The sequence below is a fragment of the Diadema setosum genome, chromosome 22, assembly GCF_964275005.1.
Source record: "Diadema setosum chromosome 22, eeDiaSeto1, whole genome shotgun sequence".
In the NCBI taxonomy this organism is placed as follows: Eukaryota; Metazoa; Echinodermata; class Echinoidea; order Diadematoida; family Diadematidae; genus Diadema; species Diadema setosum.
Window position 1 is genome coordinate 29,629,013 of NC_092706.1, and position 19,975 is coordinate 29,648,987.

General features: G+C 38.0%; 1 protein-coding gene across 1 annotated transcript in view; it reads left to right on the forward strand.

The window, feature by feature from the left end:
• LOC140245499 (DNA ligase 4-like) overlaps nucleotides 1–19,975 on the forward strand; it is a 50,207-nt gene that overhangs the window by 24,450 nt on the left and 5,782 nt on the right. Inside the window, exons 14-24 of the mRNA XM_072325067.1 lie at nucleotides 1,289–1,348; nucleotides 1,623–1,723; nucleotides 2,572–2,663; nucleotides 4,493–4,588; nucleotides 6,942–7,052; nucleotides 9,504–9,583; nucleotides 10,353–10,458; nucleotides 12,250–12,396; nucleotides 15,294–15,472; nucleotides 16,950–16,998; nucleotides 18,335–18,496. Coding sequence (XP_072181168.1) covers nucleotides 1,289–1,348; nucleotides 1,623–1,723; nucleotides 2,572–2,663; nucleotides 4,493–4,588; nucleotides 6,942–7,052; nucleotides 9,504–9,583; nucleotides 10,353–10,458; nucleotides 12,250–12,396; nucleotides 15,294–15,472; nucleotides 16,950–16,998; nucleotides 18,335–18,496 — 1,183 coding nt within the window. The remainder of the gene's footprint in view (nucleotides 1–1,288; nucleotides 1,349–1,622; nucleotides 1,724–2,571; nucleotides 2,664–4,492; nucleotides 4,589–6,941; nucleotides 7,053–9,503; nucleotides 9,584–10,352; nucleotides 10,459–12,249; nucleotides 12,397–15,293; nucleotides 15,473–16,949; nucleotides 16,999–18,334; nucleotides 18,497–19,975) is intronic.

Below are 19,975 nucleotides of genomic sequence, written 5' to 3' on the forward strand. Positions count from 1 at the left end.
AATACACTACACGTGCGCCCGAGGTGAAAAACCTATGACGCACATCACAACAACATCATCTTTTCTTCCCATGCGCTTGATCTCTGAAACTGAACACGTCGAACTCGCTACTGTATTCTATATTCTCCGACGCTAAAAAATTGTTTTCGACGAATATCTTCATCAAGCATAAAGTCATCAGTGCAGTGCTACATGTACAATTGTATCTCTGCATACCATGACAGAGGAAGCTGGTGCCGCCGGTGGGAAAAAGAGTACCGGTAAGCGAGTCCGACATGGTTGGACTAAAGAAGAAATAGACGCCTTGTTAGCAGTGTGGGCTGAAACTTCCGGTTTTGTGCGTTTAACATCGAGTGGGACCCACTCGTAGGTTAAGATTCGTCGTGTGGACACACGTGGTAGTTAGAGAGCAAGAGCTAAACCTCGAGGTTTCCTAACCTCGAGGTTAGGGCCTGCCGTCTGAATGTAACTAAAGGAACCCTTGTGAAGACTTGTACGCGGGCCAGTGGGAGACTTTAAAGGGTATGGCATGATTCACTTCTTTTATTTTTCACATGATAGTAACAACTATTCATGTTTTGTTGAAACATATGATATCTTTCCACTCCATAACATTGTATTTTTTCCTTAGTAGGCCTACAGTGTATAATGAAATGTCACTCTTCAGTTTGATGTAAATTAACTGAATGTACATTGTATGGCAGTTGATGTTGACATAGAGTGAGTGGAGTTTTTCTTTAACTCAGAAGATCCTCACACGAGAATGACATTATTTATGTGTGAAATACAATTGTAACTAAAAGAATTAAAATCAGTCTTGTCAATTTAGGTTTTTATCTTACATTTCATGGGGAATGGTAACCATCTCAACAAATAATATCAATTGTCTTAGTGATGTCACGATCAATAGACATTGCCTTCTAAAAATCAATTTCAAAGTAGATTCATTGATCAATTTCAGTTATTTCAAGAATTTTGTATAATATAGATTGACATAAATGTGCACATGCATCATCATGCTCTCCTGTAATTCTTAACCTGTTGAGGACGAGTCCTGAGTATACTCGGGCAGGTGTCTATGGGAAATGCATGTTGTAGCAAGATCAGTCTGTCCTCAACTGGTTTGCATTTTTGACATGGACCTTCCAGCAAGATACCATGATTGCAATTTATTCAAGTGTGAATTGTTGGTAGAAATCTTTAATCTTGACCATGACAGCACAAATTAGTTTTGTTCTGTTTCTCTGTCTGTCTATGTGTTTGTCTGTCTGTTTGTTTGTGTGTTCAGGGTGTTTGATGTCATCGAGGGAAGGATTGCACTGGTGAACAGGAGGGAGGCATCTACAAAGTAAGAAGAGCAAATAATGATGCTAATAATGATAATGATAATGATAATGATAATGATAATGATAATAATATTAAAAATACTACTACTAATGATAATAGCAATAGTAATACTAATACTAATACTAATAATAGTAATAATGAGAAGAAGAAGAAATATACAATTATCATCATTGTTGTTTAATTCATTTTCATCCCCATCATTACCGCCATTGTGCATTTACAGTAGATGCATTATTATGACTCTCTTTGTATAATGTTTTATGTCCCCCTATCAGGACTGAAGTTGTAGAGGCACTCAATGAGGCCATTGATAAGCGTGAGGAAGGAATTCTGATCAAACATCCAGAGTCAACGTACAGACCAGACAAGAGAAAAGGTATCCCTTCTTGGTCCCACGTGTAATATTTCCAGTTGTTATTCCCTTGTCCCATGTCTCTTCTTTGTTCTCCATAGTGTCGTGGGGTAGTGTTTATGAGTCCCCTGCCTTGTGTCTCCTGTACCTAGTCCTCTGTCTTTCTGTCTCATTGTTGTATTAAGCTTCTCTCATCCAGTATCTCTCTTGTGTGTTCTCTGTCTGCATGTCTTGTTTGTTACTGTATACACCATTGCTTGCATTATACTGCATTACCAGCTATTCGCGAAATTAAAGACACGTGAACATATTGACTCTAATCCCGATATGAATGGGACACACACATATACATTTCTCCATTTAGTACTCCAAGATCAGGAATTTAACCACTCGTGAAATCGTCGGGAAGTCCCGATTCGCGAAAATTTAGACTTGTTACAATTTTAAATACATGGCGTATACAATATTCTGTGCTTCTTGTGCCAGAAAACTTTTCTTTAAACTGTTGAAGACTAGTCCTAAGTATACTTGGTCTTCTTGTCTTGTTAGGTGTCCTGTCATCCTTATCTGCTGTTGTCTTATCGATGTTTCCTTTTCCCTACTCCTGTTTGTTTCTATACATACATGTACCATCATACTCCTCGGCTTCCCAGTTATCTGTGCAGGAGTCAAATTGCTTTTGTAATTTGGATCTAATTTCATTACAAAACAAGAATCTGCTTTGTTGAAGCTATTGTATCATAACATGGCTTTTGAAAATGAAAATGTTTTGATGCAAAATCTTTTATTTCCACTGTATGATGTATGCCCTGAGGGCAAACAGCATTGTTTTAAAAGAGACTCAAGAGGTTTTGCTTTTGTGTTTCTTTCAGGAAGTGGCTGGCTGAAGATCAAACCAGAGTATGTTGATAACCTCATGGATGAACTGGACCTGCTTGTTGTAGGAGGATACTTCGGCAAAGGGGTAAGGACATAGACTGCATGTTAGAAATAAAAGATTAAATTGAAATGAAATCCAAGTATACATGTGGATTAAAGTGAATGCAGCAATGTATGTTTAACTCATCAGTGAAGATATAAGAAAACCAAACAATTTGCTGATAAGTTATGAATTTAAGAATTAAAGTTATTTAAATTTCAGTTAAAGGGACTGTTTACCACTGGGAGCAGTGATTTAAAAAATGTTCAAGATATCACTTTTGATGCATATGTGTAGGTCAGTTGTATCCCAAAACATCCTACCATCTAAAAATTTTGCAATAAAGCCTAAAATGTAAGAAGATATCGCTGTTTTTCTCAATAAACCGTAACGGTAGACATTTTATTCTAGAAACAATTTTATTATAACTATATTTCACCTTTTGTACAGATGTATATTTAACAATACTTTCACTGATCACACTGATACTGATAACTCACATTTTAGAACTATTTTGAAGCACTAGAGCTGGGTTTTGTTCCTGCTGCAAATGGTAAATAATACTTTTAAGAATTTAAGAGTTATGAGTTTTTGGTACAGCCATCTGTGGATGAGAAGACTACTACAGATTTGAGATGTCACATATGCATATTACAATGTAACAAAATTGTAATTATAATCCCGCAAAACATCAAATTTTATGAAAAGTACACATTCCCTTGACTTGCTACTGACATACATGTATATAAGGGTAATATTATTCCCCTCGTTTCTGAATGGGTCAGTCAAGTGCTCTTTTATCTTGACCCAAAAAAAACAAACAATGAAAATACAAAATGTTCGATTTTCTTCATATCGTTTTCCATACATGTTGTCACAGTTGTTACATGTGTAGGTCTTTACATTCAGAAATACCTGAATATTACTTTCTGACATTCTACCAGTACATTGTACATGTACTCACTGGCATTTCCACACAGGCACTCCTACAGTTTGTAATGTACGCTGCTATTACATTATTATTTATTTAATACAGTGTAATGTAGACTATACACTATCCAAGTATGAAGCATACTATACAGTACTATTATTCGACTGTGGTGTCTTTTATTTTCTTCTCTGTTGAACAGCTATGTAATAATATGCAGATCATTTTGCAAGTATGATACAGTACTTCCTGAATTGGGCTTGGCACAACAAGTCTGCAATTCCTTGAAAATCGCAGTTAGGAATCACACTGGCGGATTGAGGAAGGGGTATTATTACATGTGTAGGAGAAGAGTTGGCAAATTTCCCGTAATAAAGACAATGCACCTGTGCTACAAGAGAGAGTATCACTTTTGCGAATGATAGCAGTCACAATTACATGTATGTAAACACATTATAGATATTAGTGATATACACTTTTGTACATTGGTAATTACTGTAAAATTCTGTACTGACTAAGAAATGAGACAGTTCAATACTTTTGCAGCTTTTACATACTTCTTTACAAATAATCATCATTGTTCATAGCCTAACCTGTCACCTAAATTGTTCAGGTGACAGGTAAGACCACACAACCTCATCTGATTTGCATATGTCATTGTCACTTGTTTAGGGAATAATATAAAATCTTAATATTCCATATTAGGATAAACTCTCTTTATGTGTGATCAAAATAAAACTTTTATTCTGTTTCCTGGATTGTTATTCTTGTTTTTTCACTTACTATTCATGATTCAAGTCTTCTTGGACAAGGAGTAGATTGTCTCTTTAAATCTAGGAATGCTAGATTGTACATGTTTACAGTTGTGTAGGTTGACCCTAGTTTGACCCTAGTTTGACCCTAGTTTGACCCTTGTTTGACCTGCTTCCTCTCTCTCGTGACCCAGGTCAGGGCTCAAATGATTTCCCACTTCCTGCTGGCTGTGGCAGTGCCTCCAATCAGGGAAGGAGAATATCCAAAGACATTCTATTCCTTCTGCAAGGTAATCAATGATAGTAGAAAGGCGCTTTATTCACTGAGGCGCTTGTATTGTTGAGTGCGCATGGCAAATGTTTGTTTATTGTTACATCAGAGCCGTGCAATGGAACAAAAAGTTAGGGGTCAATCGTGAGTTTAACATGGGAGTCAATGGATATGGGTGATGTCAGCCATGCGCTGTCCATTTTTGCTCAAACAAAATTGCACGGCTGACAGCCACAGCGTGCGATGGAACTTTTAACTAAATGTCACATGATGGGCAATTGACCAATCAGATAGCTACAGTTGTGCATTCTAATCATGTGTTGTATAATACTAATTAGCAACGCTTATATAGCTCATAGCATGTCCGTATTCACTCATCACATATGCACCATGGGAAAACTGAATAATGTACATTGTACTATTTGGAATACTGTAGTTATTTATCATGCATTTTGTCTAATCAAAACAGCAACTAAAAGCAGTGATGTTTGTAGTGCCAATAATGAAGATTATGGTAATAATTGCAATAATTCTAGTGACAATACAAAGAAGGAGAAAAAGACAGAAAAGTAGAAAAAGATGAAGATGATAATATTCTTGAACGTTACGTATATGCACAAAAATGATTTTCTTGATTGTGGGAAAATCTCATGATTACACCATTTTCAGATGTAGCTGTATGATTTTCCTGCAATTTCCACTCCAGGCAAACCTACGCTGTATGAAGAATACTTATTCTTTGTAATCAGTTGACAGTTAACAGAAATCCAAGTACACTGTACTATGAAACTACTGGGGCCGTATTCTGAGGGCTTATTAAGTGTCTGATTAGCACTTAATTACCAAATCGGTATTCTGAGAGCTTAATTAAGTAGAGGGTTTATTACACGTAACTACCATGACAACAAGCGTTTTGGCGGGAAAGTCTTACGCGCGTGCGCTTCTAAGAGGACTTAATCACAGAGTTAATTACAAATCGGTATTCTGAGCGTGTGATTAAGTATGAAAGTTAATGGAAAACTTAATGATACCAAAGAGTGTCATTAACTACCCCGATATCACGCATTACAGCATTTTTTCTCGGCCAAAACGATGCTTACCGTCTTCGGTAACCAAGGAGTGGTTGAGTCTTGTTGTCATGGTATCCATAGAATTCAGAGAAAAAAAGAAATATAAGCGATCTTCGAGGAATTTTGTCATTTTATGTGAGCTCTTCGCGTGCGTAGATGAAGGGTTGTAATCAAAGACCGGAGTGTGCGCACGGAGCTCTTACGTTGTAATTACAGGGGGTGTGTGGAGGAGCGCGCATTGAGGGCATATTTGCATGCGTGGTCATCATTTTGGCTTCTAACAACGCGTCTGATTGGATGGAATAACAATTAGATGGGAGGAACCTAAGATAATCATAGGGGACTTAATCATACCTTAATTACGTCCTCAGAATATTGATTTTGCCCATGATTAAGGGCCTATTAACTTCTTGACTTAATCACAAAGTTAATTACAGACTTTATTATGGCCTCAGAATACCACCCCTGGTGTTACACATACAGATGTACAGTCTGTATATAAAAAGTATGGTATCATTATCAGTTAGTCTTGAATTTAATATATTTTTGTCAGAGGAGTAGACCTGATGCAAGTTTCTTTGCTTATTTGTTTTGCCCTGTGCTGAACACCTAGGAAACTTTGTTTCATGGGGGAAATTTGGTATATCTGATGTTTCTTTTAAATACATGTCTTACCTTTATTTATACATTGCAAACTATGCCTTGCCAAAGGAACTACGCTTTACTATTAGAATATTCAAAAAGAATTTGAAAAAGTTCTTATTTGAATTTATATGTAAAGCGCATTGAAAATTTATTGGAAATGCACTATAGAAAAGACTGTATTATTATTAACATTATTATTATTGTAACCATCATCATCATCATCATCATTATTATTATTATTATTATCATTATTATTATTATTATTATCATCATCATCATCATCATCATTACTATTATTATTATTCCAGTAGACTCCCATTATACCAAAATCCTGAGGACCAGCAATCTTATTTTGTTATATCAATTATTTCGTCACAACTGAACAAATAAACAGTAAAGAATAAAGAGCATATAATTTAGCGGCCTGAATTTTTATTTCGTTGTAAGCGGAATTTCATTTAATATAACCATGTTCCTTGTAACAGGAGTGCACTGTATTAGATTTCTGAAGGAAAAAAAGCAAACAAACGAAGTGGTACAGATTTGGTATAGGTCTGCTGCAGTATCTGTGAAAGGAGAAAACTATGAAAGTGTAACTACACCTTCCTGATGTGTTTTCCTCTTCTTTGTTTTCATTTGTTTTCCTGTGTTGGTTAGGTTGGCTCTGGTTACACCCTCCAAGAGCTGAGAGACTTTAATCTCAAACTCGCCAACCACTGGAAGAAATATGACAAGAAGAATCCTCCGCAGTTTCTACATTGTACTGGGGTGAGTAAATGAAGTCAAACACTTCAAGGTACTGTGTACCACTGGGAGCAGTGATTTATTATGTGTTCGAGATATCACATTTGATGCATACATTGTATGGGTGGGTCAGATGTATCACAAGCAATCTTACCATATAAAAATTTTGCAATAGAGCCTAAGGAAATATTACTATTTTTTCTCAGTAAACCATAACTGTAGACAGTTTCGTGTAGAAACATTTTTATTGTCCCCGCCGAACGAGTTCGAGCAGGGGACTATGAAACGGGCTCCGTACGTGTGTGTGTCCGTGTGTCCGTGTGTCCGTCCGTGCGTCCGTGTGTCCGTCCGTGCGTCCGTCCGTGCGTCCGTGTGTGATCAAAATGTTCAAAATGCTACTCCTTCGCCATTTCTAACCCGATTTTGATTCTGTTTGCTTTATATGATAGCACTACATGGGAGCTTTGAAACTTCTATAAAGAATTTCAGTTGTGACCTTTGACCTTGACCTTTGACCTATATTGTACATTTTGCTTCAAAATGCTACTCCTTCGCCATTTCTAACCCGATTTTGATTCCGTTTGCTTTATATGATGGCACTAGGTGAGGGCTTCAAAACTTCTACACAGAATTTTGACCTTTGACGTCTTTGACCTTTGACCTTGATTTTTTGCCTATATTGTACATTGGCTACAAAATGCTACTCCTTCGCCATTTCTAACCCGATTTCGATTCCGTTTGCTTTATATGATGGCACTAGGTGAGGGCTTCAAAACTTCTACACAGAATTTTGACCTTTGACTTCTTTGACCTTTGACCTTGATTTTTGACCTAAATTGTACATTTTGCTACAAAATGCTACTCCTTCGCCATTTCTAACCCGATTTTGATTCCGTTTGCTTTATATGATGGCACTAGGTGAGGGCTTCAAAACTTCTACACAGAATTTTGACCTTTGACTTCTTTGACCTTTGACCTTGATTTTTTGCCTATATTGTACATTGGCTACAAAATGCTACTCCTTCGCCATTTCTAACCCGATTTCGATTCCGTTTGCTTTATATGATGGCACTAGGTGAGGGCTTCAAAACTTCTACACAGAATTTTGACCTTTGACTTCTTTGACCTTTGACCTTGATTTTTGACCTAAATTGTACATTTTGCTACAAAATGCTACTCCTTCGCCATTTGTAACCCGATTTCAATTCCGTTTGCTTTAAGTGATGGCACTTGGTGAGGGCTTCAAAACTTCTACACAGAATTTTGACCTTTGACTTCTTTGACCTCTGACCTTGATTTTTGACCTGTATTGTACATTTTGCTATTAAATGCTACTCCTTCGCCATTTCTAACCCGATTTCGATTCCGTTTGCTTTATGTGATGGCACTAGGTGAGGGCTTCAAAACTTCTACACAGAATTTTGTCCTTTGACTTCTTTGACCTTTGACCTTGATTTTTTACCTATATTGTACATTGGCTACAAAATGCTACTCCTTCGCCATTTCTAACCCGATTTCGATTCCGTTTGCTTTATGTGATGGCACTAGGTGAGGGCTTCAAAACTTCTACATAGAATTTTGACCTTTGACTTCTTTGACCTTTGACCTTGATCTTTTTACCTATATTGTACATTTTGCTACTAAATGCTACTTCCGGCGGGGACATATATTACGCACCGCGTAATTTCTACTTTTCCTTGTTATAACTACAATGTTCACATTTTGTATGTTTAACAATACTTAACATTGATTATACCTGTACTTATTCAAATTTTTACATTCATTGTTTCTATCCCTAACTCACATTTTAGAACTATTTTGAAGCACTAAAGCTGGGTTTTTGTTTCATTTGCAAATGGTAAATAATGCCTTTCAGAGTTGACTGTTTATATACATCCCCCAAATGATAAATAATGATGTTTTATACATATTTTTCCTTGCATGAATTTTCCCATCCAGTCTAACATTTGGAATCAATAGATGTGAGGGTGTGATAAATGATGTTAAGTTTTTAAAAGTGATATTTTCCTTGTTTAATAGCAATTAAGGGTGACAAAGAATATCAACATTTCATGTACATTGTATTATCACTTTTTTAAAAACACATACAATTTCTGGCCCTGTGTCAAATACTTGCATGTACACATGTAGCAATATCAGATGCAAAACAATGTACAACAAAGCAAAAGACAATAAAAAGCATGTAAAAAAAATATGCAGTATTTAACTCACATGTGCAGGCAAATAGCAACCAAATCGATTATGAACAGTTGTCATGATGTATGATTCTTTAAAGTAATTCTATCTGCCAAATTTGGAGTGGGTAGGTCGTAAATATCGTACCTGTTCATTGACTGCCAGTTTCTGGACTTTTTTCTATTAAATCAGTTAATGATGCATGCAGAATGACTTGCTGATTATTAAATTGCACAGCAAGGACAAATATTTGTGTTTATTTCTTTATCTGTCGTACAGGAAAAGCCAGAGGTGTATATTGAGCCGTGCAATTCTTTCATCGTTCAGATCAAAGCTACTGAAATCAATGCATCAGCTGTGTAAGTTACATTCCTTCAGTTATTTTGCTCCAGTTACAGCACTCCTATAAGTAGATATAAAAACATAGATACATAAATACATATCACAATTAGTTACAGGTGTACAATTTGTATGCATTATGTAGACATGCATTTTGTATTTGTGAAATGTGTGATTTAATAGCTGAATTAGCACAATGTGACACTGTAGAACCAGACATTTTTGTGTGTATGAAACTTTTGTGACTTTTGCGAGAAGGCAAGATTCACGGAAGTAAAATGTTCATCACGTGTTGTAATTAACAAATATGTGTTGTAAAAAATAAATATTTTTGTCTAAACGTTGCCTACACAATGCATTAAATGCCAGTGGAGATTTGTGAAAGTTTCATGCCGCAAAAAAGGATGTCTGCTCCTGTTTGTGAAAGTTTCATTTCTGGTTATAAAGTATTTGTTATTTTCATTACAATGCAAACTTGTGCAATGTAATTATGGATTTGTGTCAGTGTTTTTTTTTAGTAGTCAATGTATAGGATACAGCTCATTTACGATTAACAAATGGGCATACTCTTTTGCATTGTTCTCGATTATGTTCTCCATATATGTATAATTGGCCCTTATGGAATTCAGTTTCACATTGGCGTTTGTCCTTGGGGAAATGTACCACTGCTCAAAGTGGACCCCATGTACTATGCAGCAAACATCAGGCTTACGTGTACTGTGAGGTCCTTTTGTGTTGAGAAGGTCAGACGTGTATTAGTTGAACATGGTGTCCTTGAACATATGGCAGGTACTACACAGGATGCACCCTGAGGTTCCCTCGTCTAGAGAAGGTGCGTGATGATAAGGACTGGCACCAGTGTATGACCACTGAGGAGCTGGACTCTATGAGACAGGTGTGTACTTGGGTGCTGTCTGGTGTACGTGTATGGTGTGGTGTTACCAGCAGGTGTGTACTTGGGTGCTGTCTGGTGTATGGCATGGTGCTACCAGGTGTACACTTAGGTGCTATCTGGTGTATGGTGTGGTGCTACCAGGCATGTACATATGCACGTGGGTACTGTATTGTGTATAGTGTGGTGCTACCAGGTTTGTTCTTGGGTACTATCTAGTGTATGGTGTGTTGCTGCCAGGTCTACCAGGTGTGTAGTTGGGTACTGACATGTGTGGTTTACAGGTTATGATATAGTGTACACTGTGGTTCAGCTGGATGTTTCATTGGGTAATGTCTGTTGTAAAGTGTAGTGCTGCCAGGTGTATAGCTACAGAGGTACATGTACATGTACCTACAATTGTGTATCAAGGACCCCAGGTACTCTCCAGTGTAAAGTGTGCCACTGCTGGCTGCATGCAGGTGTAGATGGACACTTTCTGGTGTATAGTGCAGTCCTGAAATGTGTGTAGTGATACACTGTTTAGTGTAAAGCATTTCACTGATGGATGTGTAGATAAGTTCTAGACCCTGTGTAGTGTCATATTGTGTCTAGTGGATGGAAAGTGGAGTTATATCATGTAGTTGAAACTGGACAATGCGCAAGTGTTGTACGGACACTAGTGTTTTGGCATGACATGCTTTGGTAAAAAGTGATACTGAAAAGTTCATTGGGAATATCTTACAAATACAGTATTCATCGCATAATCGGGCATCTGATAATCGGGAACCTCGCTTAAATGACATACGCTTCCCAGAAACATTTCCAATGCACGTTATTTTCACTGGATAATCGGGCGGGGACCTCTGATAAACGGGACAATTTTTCTTCAAGCGATCTTTGATTTTGTTTATATTTTACTAAAAAAATCTTCCAAAATACCACAACAATATTTCAAAGATTCCGTATCAGTTGTCGTTTACATCGAACTTACAAAGCAAGCTTCGGACTGGTGTGTTTTGACCTCCGTCCATCCAGTACACGTACATTTCAGCTCGCTGCCCGCCTTCGCTTTTCTGTACATGTGTATATATGGCGAGCTAGATCACTACATATTGACAACACATGTACAGTGCAGTGATCGCGGCAAGTAAACAATCAAGCCGTGATGATTGAATGATTGAAGGACTTTTCATTGACGTTCCCACATCAGTTCTGGGTAATCATTTCCCATGGTTGTGGATATGTATTTATACGGAACGCCCTACTTGTCCAAGAATTCTACGAATGTTTAAGAAAGTGCTAGCTTTTAATCCACCTATTTTGTGTTTGCGATTACTCTACATCATTGCGAGAATGCAGGGAGAGCTAGAGGGTCGCGCCGAGGGGTAGCGTGGTTATGTATTTATGTACATGTACAGTACAAAGTGTACGTCAGTATGCATGTGTGTGTGTGTGTGTGTGTGTATGTGTGTGTGTGCACTACATGTACAGTACATGTCGTATGCCGTTAGTGCTCATCGCGAAATCGGGCACCCCGCTTAAAGGGGCCGTGTTTGCTACTCCCAACCTGTCCCGATTATGCGATGAATACTGTACAAGAAATCATCTTCCAGGTTTTAAGACGATTGTTTCAAAAGATAGAATGACATGATAAAACATACAGCCAGAGCCACTCCCTGAACAGACTGAACAGAAGTGTGACTTTATGAATGAGACTGAAATAAAGGTCTTTTTTCGTTCAATGCATGGAATGATGACAAAGGTGAACTGTGGAAAACTTTTCACCTTTTTCTCTCTCACCATCCCTTCCAGCAAGCTGAGGGCAAACTGACTGGTCGCTATGTCAACGCAGACGATGATGAGATCGTCACCACCAAGCGGAGGAAAGTGACGAAAACTGACAGACCTGTTGCCGTGGCGTCCAGGTTCCGAGGGGCAGATTTGACCAATGTGACCCAGGTTGGATGATTTACAGCTTACCTCATAGAAATATGAAATCTTCATTTTCTTGTGAAGCAGTAGCAATGTTAAAAGTTTGTATTCCAAATTAGACTAGATCAAATATGAATATCAAATGTCACATGGCCAAGGAGTGAAGAGGTTACAACACAACATTAACCCGTTGAGGACGAGTCCCGAGTATACTCGGGTAGGTGTCTATGGGAAATGCGTGTTGTAGCAAAATCAATCTGTCCTCAACGGGTTAAGGTGGCTAGAGATTTTGAGTTCGCTTTCTTCTTTGATATGCAGATGACAAGTATGCTAGCAAGAGCTTTGCCGTTTTATCTGTAAGTCATTCTCTCAAACCCGAACAATGTCCATTTTTAACCTTTGTGGTGTGGATGTGATATTTTTCACTTCATTGAAATTATTATGGTCATACAGTACTAAAATGATATGGACTGGCCTTGAGGACAGATAATGTTGTATCCCCCCAAAAGTAGCCAGTCATGACTCTGTTTCCAGATTTCAGGGATGTAAAAAAGATACCCATTGAACAATCATTTATGTGAACACAAATAGTTTTAAGTTACATTCTTTCAGCAGCACAGTGAATTTTGAGCAGTATGATGTCAGACATTGTGCCTCCGTCTAGTTTCTAGGCCAAACACTAATTTCATCACCCTGGTATTAAATCAAGGGGACAGCCAGTTGATTGGTTTTGCGATATGCATATTAGGCTTGCAGTCAGCTTTTCATCCTCGTCTGGTTCCCCATTAGGTAGCGACAGATAACTGTCTTTTTTTTTTCTTCTTCTTTTTTGTTTGTTTTGAGGATACTGCCTGACAGTCGTAATGATATGGCATGGATTATGGCTTTCCTAAAGAGGATTTCACAGAGATAGGCATAATGTCAACATTGATCAAGGGTTAGCTGTGCTCCATCGTGGGTAAAGATTGGATGCCTGATCTGTTGATCAAAGTGTAGTCAGATTAGGTCTCAGGAAGAGATTTAACGATCAGGAACCTGTAAGTGTATAAAGGTATCTCTATGCTTTTGTTCATGTAATGCACAAGTGGGTCCTACACGAAAGAGTACAATGTAAGCGCACAGAGCTGCTAAATGCACAAGCCTGAGATGCCATTGCAAAATGAGGAGGAAACAGAATTATATTTCACAATGATGATTGATTTTTACCTTCAAATTGACAATAATGATTGATTTTTACCTTCAAATGCACAATTTTAATGCAAAACAAGCTAAATCCATTCTTGTAATGTTGAGATATTTGTGAAGAAAGCTACTAAAAAAGAGAAAAGAATAAGAAAACACAAGATATTTGTAATCATTACTTCAAGAATATTCTTTGTTATATTACAAGTGAGGTATTATTGGAAAAGTTTTGTTTTGCTTTTTGTGATGATGGAATTACTTTAAAATGTTTAACCCTATTCTAACTGGGCTATTTGAGACCAAGTTTTTACTGAGGGGGGGTCAATTTGACCCCCCCTTCAGATCTCGGCCGCCGATCGCGCGATCACCGCGAAATTTTGCCTGAAGATAGAGCTGGATGTCAACTACAAGATTACATCATCATACAATAGAAAAATATTGCCTTTCTATTTTTAATAAATTAATTATGCAAATTTGGGCTTGAAATCATATTTTCACCTATAACTCCATTAAAAAGACTGGAGAATTGCTAAATTTTTGTGTCAGAATTCCTCAAGACACATCAAACAATTTTCGTGTAAAAAAATAGCTCAATTGAAATTAATTTCTTTTGTTTTTTATTGTTTTGTTAATTTCTTATGTATTTTATTGTTTTTTCAACCTTTTGTTTTCTATTGTTTTTTGCCAAAACTTGTTGCAGGCACTTTTTCAGGCTTATCTACACTAGAATTGATTAATTTCAATGGTTAAAAGTTGAAATAATCTAATTTATATCAATTTAACCAAAAAACACAATTTGCATTGGATTTGCACACGATATCATGAATTTGAGCTGTTTTTGGTTGACATGCATATGCAAAACATTAAGTAACTTCAAAACGATGTACCCGGACGTCGCAAATTTCATCTCAAAATATGCGGGAGACTTCAATGAAAAAAGTCGTGAAACGACGCGGCAAAAGCTTTGCGCGTTGCGAAATCGTGGCGCGAAACGTCGAGGGGGGGGGGGGTCAGTTTGACCCCCCCAGTTAGAATAGGGTTAAAGATGGCACTTAGAATATTTTGTGATGAAAAAATTTAGTGGCCATGATTAAAAAGTCATGGGTATACATACTCGGGCTGGAATTGAACCAACGATATCCTGATCACTGGACATGCATCATATCCACTAGACCTCTAAGCTTACACTCAACAGTCGGTGCTGGTTCTAATCCTTATAGCATGGAGCGGGTACTGTAAAAAACTGGAGAAGCACCGTGAGAGGGCAGAGCTCCGCCAAGCAGCTAATTTTAACCAATGATCTTGTTCTTCCATGGAGATCAGTGATTTGCATAATTATGTATGCATGCTGAAAAATTACCTGAATTCCCAATATAGAAGCCTTTTGTTACGTCATCAACCCTCGGCTGCAAGGGCGCGCCTCGCCCTAGCAGAAACTAGAGCACGCACTTTAGTGCGCATATGAAAACCTAAAAAATGCGCAGCTTGAATTCCCAAGTTCATTGACCCTACCTGCCAAAATATTGAAAATCCTTCATAAAATCCATAAAAATTTCCAGACCACTACCAAAATTTAATCATCTGTTCCATGTGTCATTCTCAACCGTTCCTGCAAGTTTCATCCAAATCCGGTCACAACTTTCTGAGTTATTTTGCACATGGACAAACAAATGGTGAAGAAAATGTAACCTCCTCCCTTGGCGGAGGTACATATCATGACATACCATTGTTTTACTCCATAGGTTTCTGAGATGCTGTGTGACAAAGAGCTGTGTGTGGTCAATGGTCCACCATCCCACCCTAAGCAAGACTTGGAGAGGAGGATTGTGGAGTGTGGGGGAGAAGTGGTTCAAAACCCAGGACTGGACACCTACTGTGTGTTAGCAGACAAGGTTAACCTCAAGGTCAAAAACATCATCAGGTGTGCTTTTGCTGTTGAGTCTTTTCTTTACTTTACTTTTGATTTATTTGTGCTGAAGGGTGCAGACCTTCAAACCATACTAAATTTGGAGGAAAGAATCTGAATTTTGACCATTCCCAGCTCTTGTTTCAACAGGAGTTTCGTATTTTTATGGATAATTTTACCACACACTCCTATGGGAACTACTCTTTCTTTCCTACAGCTGTACAAGTACTTTTGAGCCTAATCATCCCTATTTTTAGCTCACTTGAGCCAAAGGCTCAAGTGAGCTATTGCGATCGCCCTTCGTCCGGCGTCCGTCGTGCGTAAACTTTTTACATTTTCATCTTCTTCTTGAAAACCCCATGACCGATTTTCATCAAACTTGGCAGGTAGCATCCCTAGGGGGTTAGGAACTTAATTTGTTAAAATGGGCGCCATGCCCCACCCAGGGGGCCCCCAGGGGGCCCTAAACCCCCCCAAATTAGGGGCGGGGGGGGGGGGGGGTGTTGGGAAGGTCCAAATGGGGGCCTGAATTGTACATTTTCATCTTCTTCCTGAAAACCTCATGATGGATTTTCGTCAAACTTGGCAGGTAGCATCCCTAGGGGGTCAGGATCTCAATTTATCAAAATGGGCACCATGCCCCACCCAGAGGGCCCCAGGGGGCCCCAAACCCCCCAAATTGGGGAATCTTAAAAAATTTGGGCCCTTATTGTACATTTTCATCTTCTACTTGAGAATGCCTGGTCAAATTTTAGTAGAGCTGTGAATAATTTAGATTAGTGACTGCGTGAAAGGTGAACTTGTGATACTCAGGTGAGCGCTAGACCCGCTGGTCTCTTGTTCAGTCAGAAAGGTTGGAAGGTCTGAGGGTGCCAGAGGCATTATGTTTGTGGGTTTTCTGTTCACCATCTGTCTGTCCATCTTTCAGCTTTTCATTGTTATTTTAGGGAGAAAAAATAAAAGCACAAAGAATTTTCTTGGTACCTGGTCCATGCAAGCTACATTATGAGGTGTAGATGCACTGATAAAGGTATTGGACAAACCCCCTAGAGGTCAAAGGTCAAAGGTTTTGGACTTGATTCAGCAAGGCATATTTCATCTTGTCTTATTCATCAGTATTTCTATGATTTGTCAATTAATTTGTCTGTTTATTTGTCTTTATATCTATGTATAAGGGATTTTGCATGCTTTCTTGCCTTCATGCATGCATTAATTTGTGCACTCAGTTATGTTATTTATGGAGTCTATTTCATTCATTGGAATATGTAGTCTTCCTTGTCATTTTGAAATGGTTAGGGTGTCACATTGGTTCAAGTTAGAAACACTTTCTTGAGGCAGATACTTGTTACTTGAGAACATAGTGAGACCTTGGCAAAAGTTTGATTCCAAAATTTGGCGTAAAACGTAATGTATGAAGATAGAATATTGCTCTAAAGCCACCCCATGTATGCTACAATTTACACATACTAATCACCTTTGTTCCTTTTTCCAGTTCTGATCGGTATGACGTAGTGAAGACATCATGGTTGATAGAGTGCTTGGTGAGTGGCAATCCGGAAATACTGTATGTAGGGAGTGAACAGCTCTGGTTGTTTCATTCCTGAGTAGTATTCTCCTTTATTTCTTCTTTTATCTAGTGGGGCACAGTGATGTACTGTACATTTTAATGACATTCAGTCTGTTACTTTATACATAGTTTGAGCCACACACTTTTTGTTTCACCAGAGATTGAAAACACAAGGAGAAGTTTAATTGTGACCCTGCATCACAAAACAGAAAAAAGGTTGCCAGACATGGATTTTAAGTTAAGGGCACATTCTAAAAGAGCAGACTCTAAGCTTTAAAATGATGTATAGCTCAACTGAAATGGACTCTCCTAACCTATCTAAATATTGGAAAGAAAGCACGCACTCTGGAAAGTGTGAACCGAGAAAAGAGGCTCTGAAGTATAGCGTCTATCTGTCTATTCAAGCGTTTAATCTTTACCAAACTGTGCTAGCTGTGTGATGAATGGGACAAAAAACAGGATGTGAACTACTGGGGCAACAACAATGAAGAGATAATCAGATGAAGTTGAAATTGAGCATGCTCTATTAACACATTCTGACCATGATTAATTCCAACTTTCAAAGCAGTAGCCTTATCCCTTTAAAAGTTATCAGACTTGAAAGTGAAGAGTGTGCAAAGGATTATCATAAAATGAAAAGGGGCCTCTAAGATACCTGATCTCACTACTCTACAAAAAAGAGTTGTAGAAAAACTGCTGAAAATGCACTTTCCCATTCATTTTATGATCCCAAACTTAAGAATAATGTAGAAGAAGGGTACTTCTCAACTCAATATTGACTTAGTTGACCCATTTCACCTTTTTTGAGTCCTCATGTAAAATCAAGGGGTGCGACTTTTTGTTCATTTTGTGATGCACGGTCACAATTACAAGGGCAAAGTAAACCAAGAAACGAACATAAATTGCAGTAAATAAGCATCTGAGTCAGTCGGAAAAAAGGACCATTGGTTTGTGTATTCTCTTGTTCATGAGATCAAACAGGGAAAGTTGTAACTATTCTGCATGATGTTCTGCTGTTTACTGGGATTGATAACAGAAAAGAGAGACCAAAACAGGAATTTGAAATCTGGGGGGCATTTCATGAAGCATTTTGTCCGACAAACTTGTCAGACAAATTTGCTGTCAGCCAATCAGATGCAAGGATTTCAGTAGCTTACATCAGATTGTCAGAAAAAATATCTGACAAAATGCTTCATGAAATGCCCCCCAGGATGATCAATGTTTTGCCTTCTACAGTATTTCACATTACCTGTGAATGTTGAATACATTGTAGATGATGTTGGTGATTTCTTGTTCTCTAAACCTGGTAGGATGCTGGCCGAGTGTTGCGATGGTTACCGTCTCACATGCTCCACACATCCCCTGAGACAAAGGTTCAATTTGCTCTGGACTACGACCCGTACGGAGACAGCTACACCGAGGATGTGACAGAAGAAAAATTGAGAGAAGCTTTTGCTAATGTTGAGAAGAAGGTACATATGTGGAGGGGATTACAGTGGCGGATCCAGAGGGGGCGCACCAGGCTTGTGCCTCCTCTTTATTTTTTATTAAAACAAAAGAAATAAAAAGAGAAAATGGGTGTGTGTACGCTTCCCCCCCCCCCCCCTTTGATTTTGCAAAGGCACCTCCCCTTTATGGAATTCCTGGATTAGACTTGAATTCTGAACATTTCACTGTTTGATATTTGATGAGACTACATTGTAGTTCTGGTATGTCTGCTCACAAAGTTTTGCTGGTTCTTCTTCATAAGGACATATCTTTACTGGTAGCAGGTTTGACAATACATTTTGCGATATTGACAGTATTGTGTAAAATGCTTTGTTTTATTCTGTCTGTAATTTCCTTTGTATTGAGGCATTATAGATGAGCTAAAAGGCCTCCACCAGCTACTGAGTATTTACAATTGTGAAATTCAGATAAGTTCTCATTGAACACTGATATAGAGAAGGGTTTTTGGAAAACATTAACCTTTAAGTAACTGAAGATTCTGTACACCCCATATAATGGCCTATCGTTCCCTAGAAGGTACATCAATATTACCCTCTTTTTGACAACTTTCTAAATTATCCAAAATAGGTCACAGCATGATTATTATTGTCTTTTATAAGTTATGTTTATTTTAAAGCCTATTATGGCTTTATCTAAGAGAATGGTGTGTCACAGAAGTAATTCTGGCATACTTTTGTTGTCCTGTGACCTTTTCAAATTATGTACAATAGCAAAATTACATATTTTATATGAAAACAATAAAAATGGTAAAGCATAAAACTATAAAAAAGCAGAAGGGCAGTTTTGGGCGTTTGAGCGAGTAATAAGACGGGCAGTTTCAGGCGGTTCACTTACTAATAGATTAATGTTGTACAACTGAGCTTCCAAATGTGTCTAGGGCCTTTAATAGAGGTTGACAGAAGGGCCAGAGTTTTGTTTGTCATGCCACAAGCTCCTAGGTTTAATGGATACGTACCTCAGGGTTCAGTTTCTCTTTTTTTTTTCTTTTTTTTTAAACATTTGTCATGTATGAGGTACGTATGGTCTTATGCTCATTCTTACAAACAATGGCCCGAATTCGCAAAGATGGTACAATTGTAACCATGGTTTAAACCATGGACAAAGACCGTAGTTTTGTATGGGGCGCCAAGTGTCGCATGGCCTATTTCGTTACAAAATCAGTAATTTTGTCAAGTTTGCCGAGGAAATGTTCATTTCGTTAGGAAATGTTGACATTGCGTTGACAAAATCAGACTGATTTCGTAACAAAATAGGCCAAGTGGCACTTGGCGCCCCATAATAAAACTACGGTCTTTGTCCATGGTTTAAACCATGGTTTCAATTGTACCATCTTCGTGAATTCAGGCCAATATGGTCAATATTCTTTCTTTTATGGAACTTAATACCTTTGGAACAATCTTCCCATTCAAACTCGAAGTGCTACGTAACTCCTTTTTTTTTTT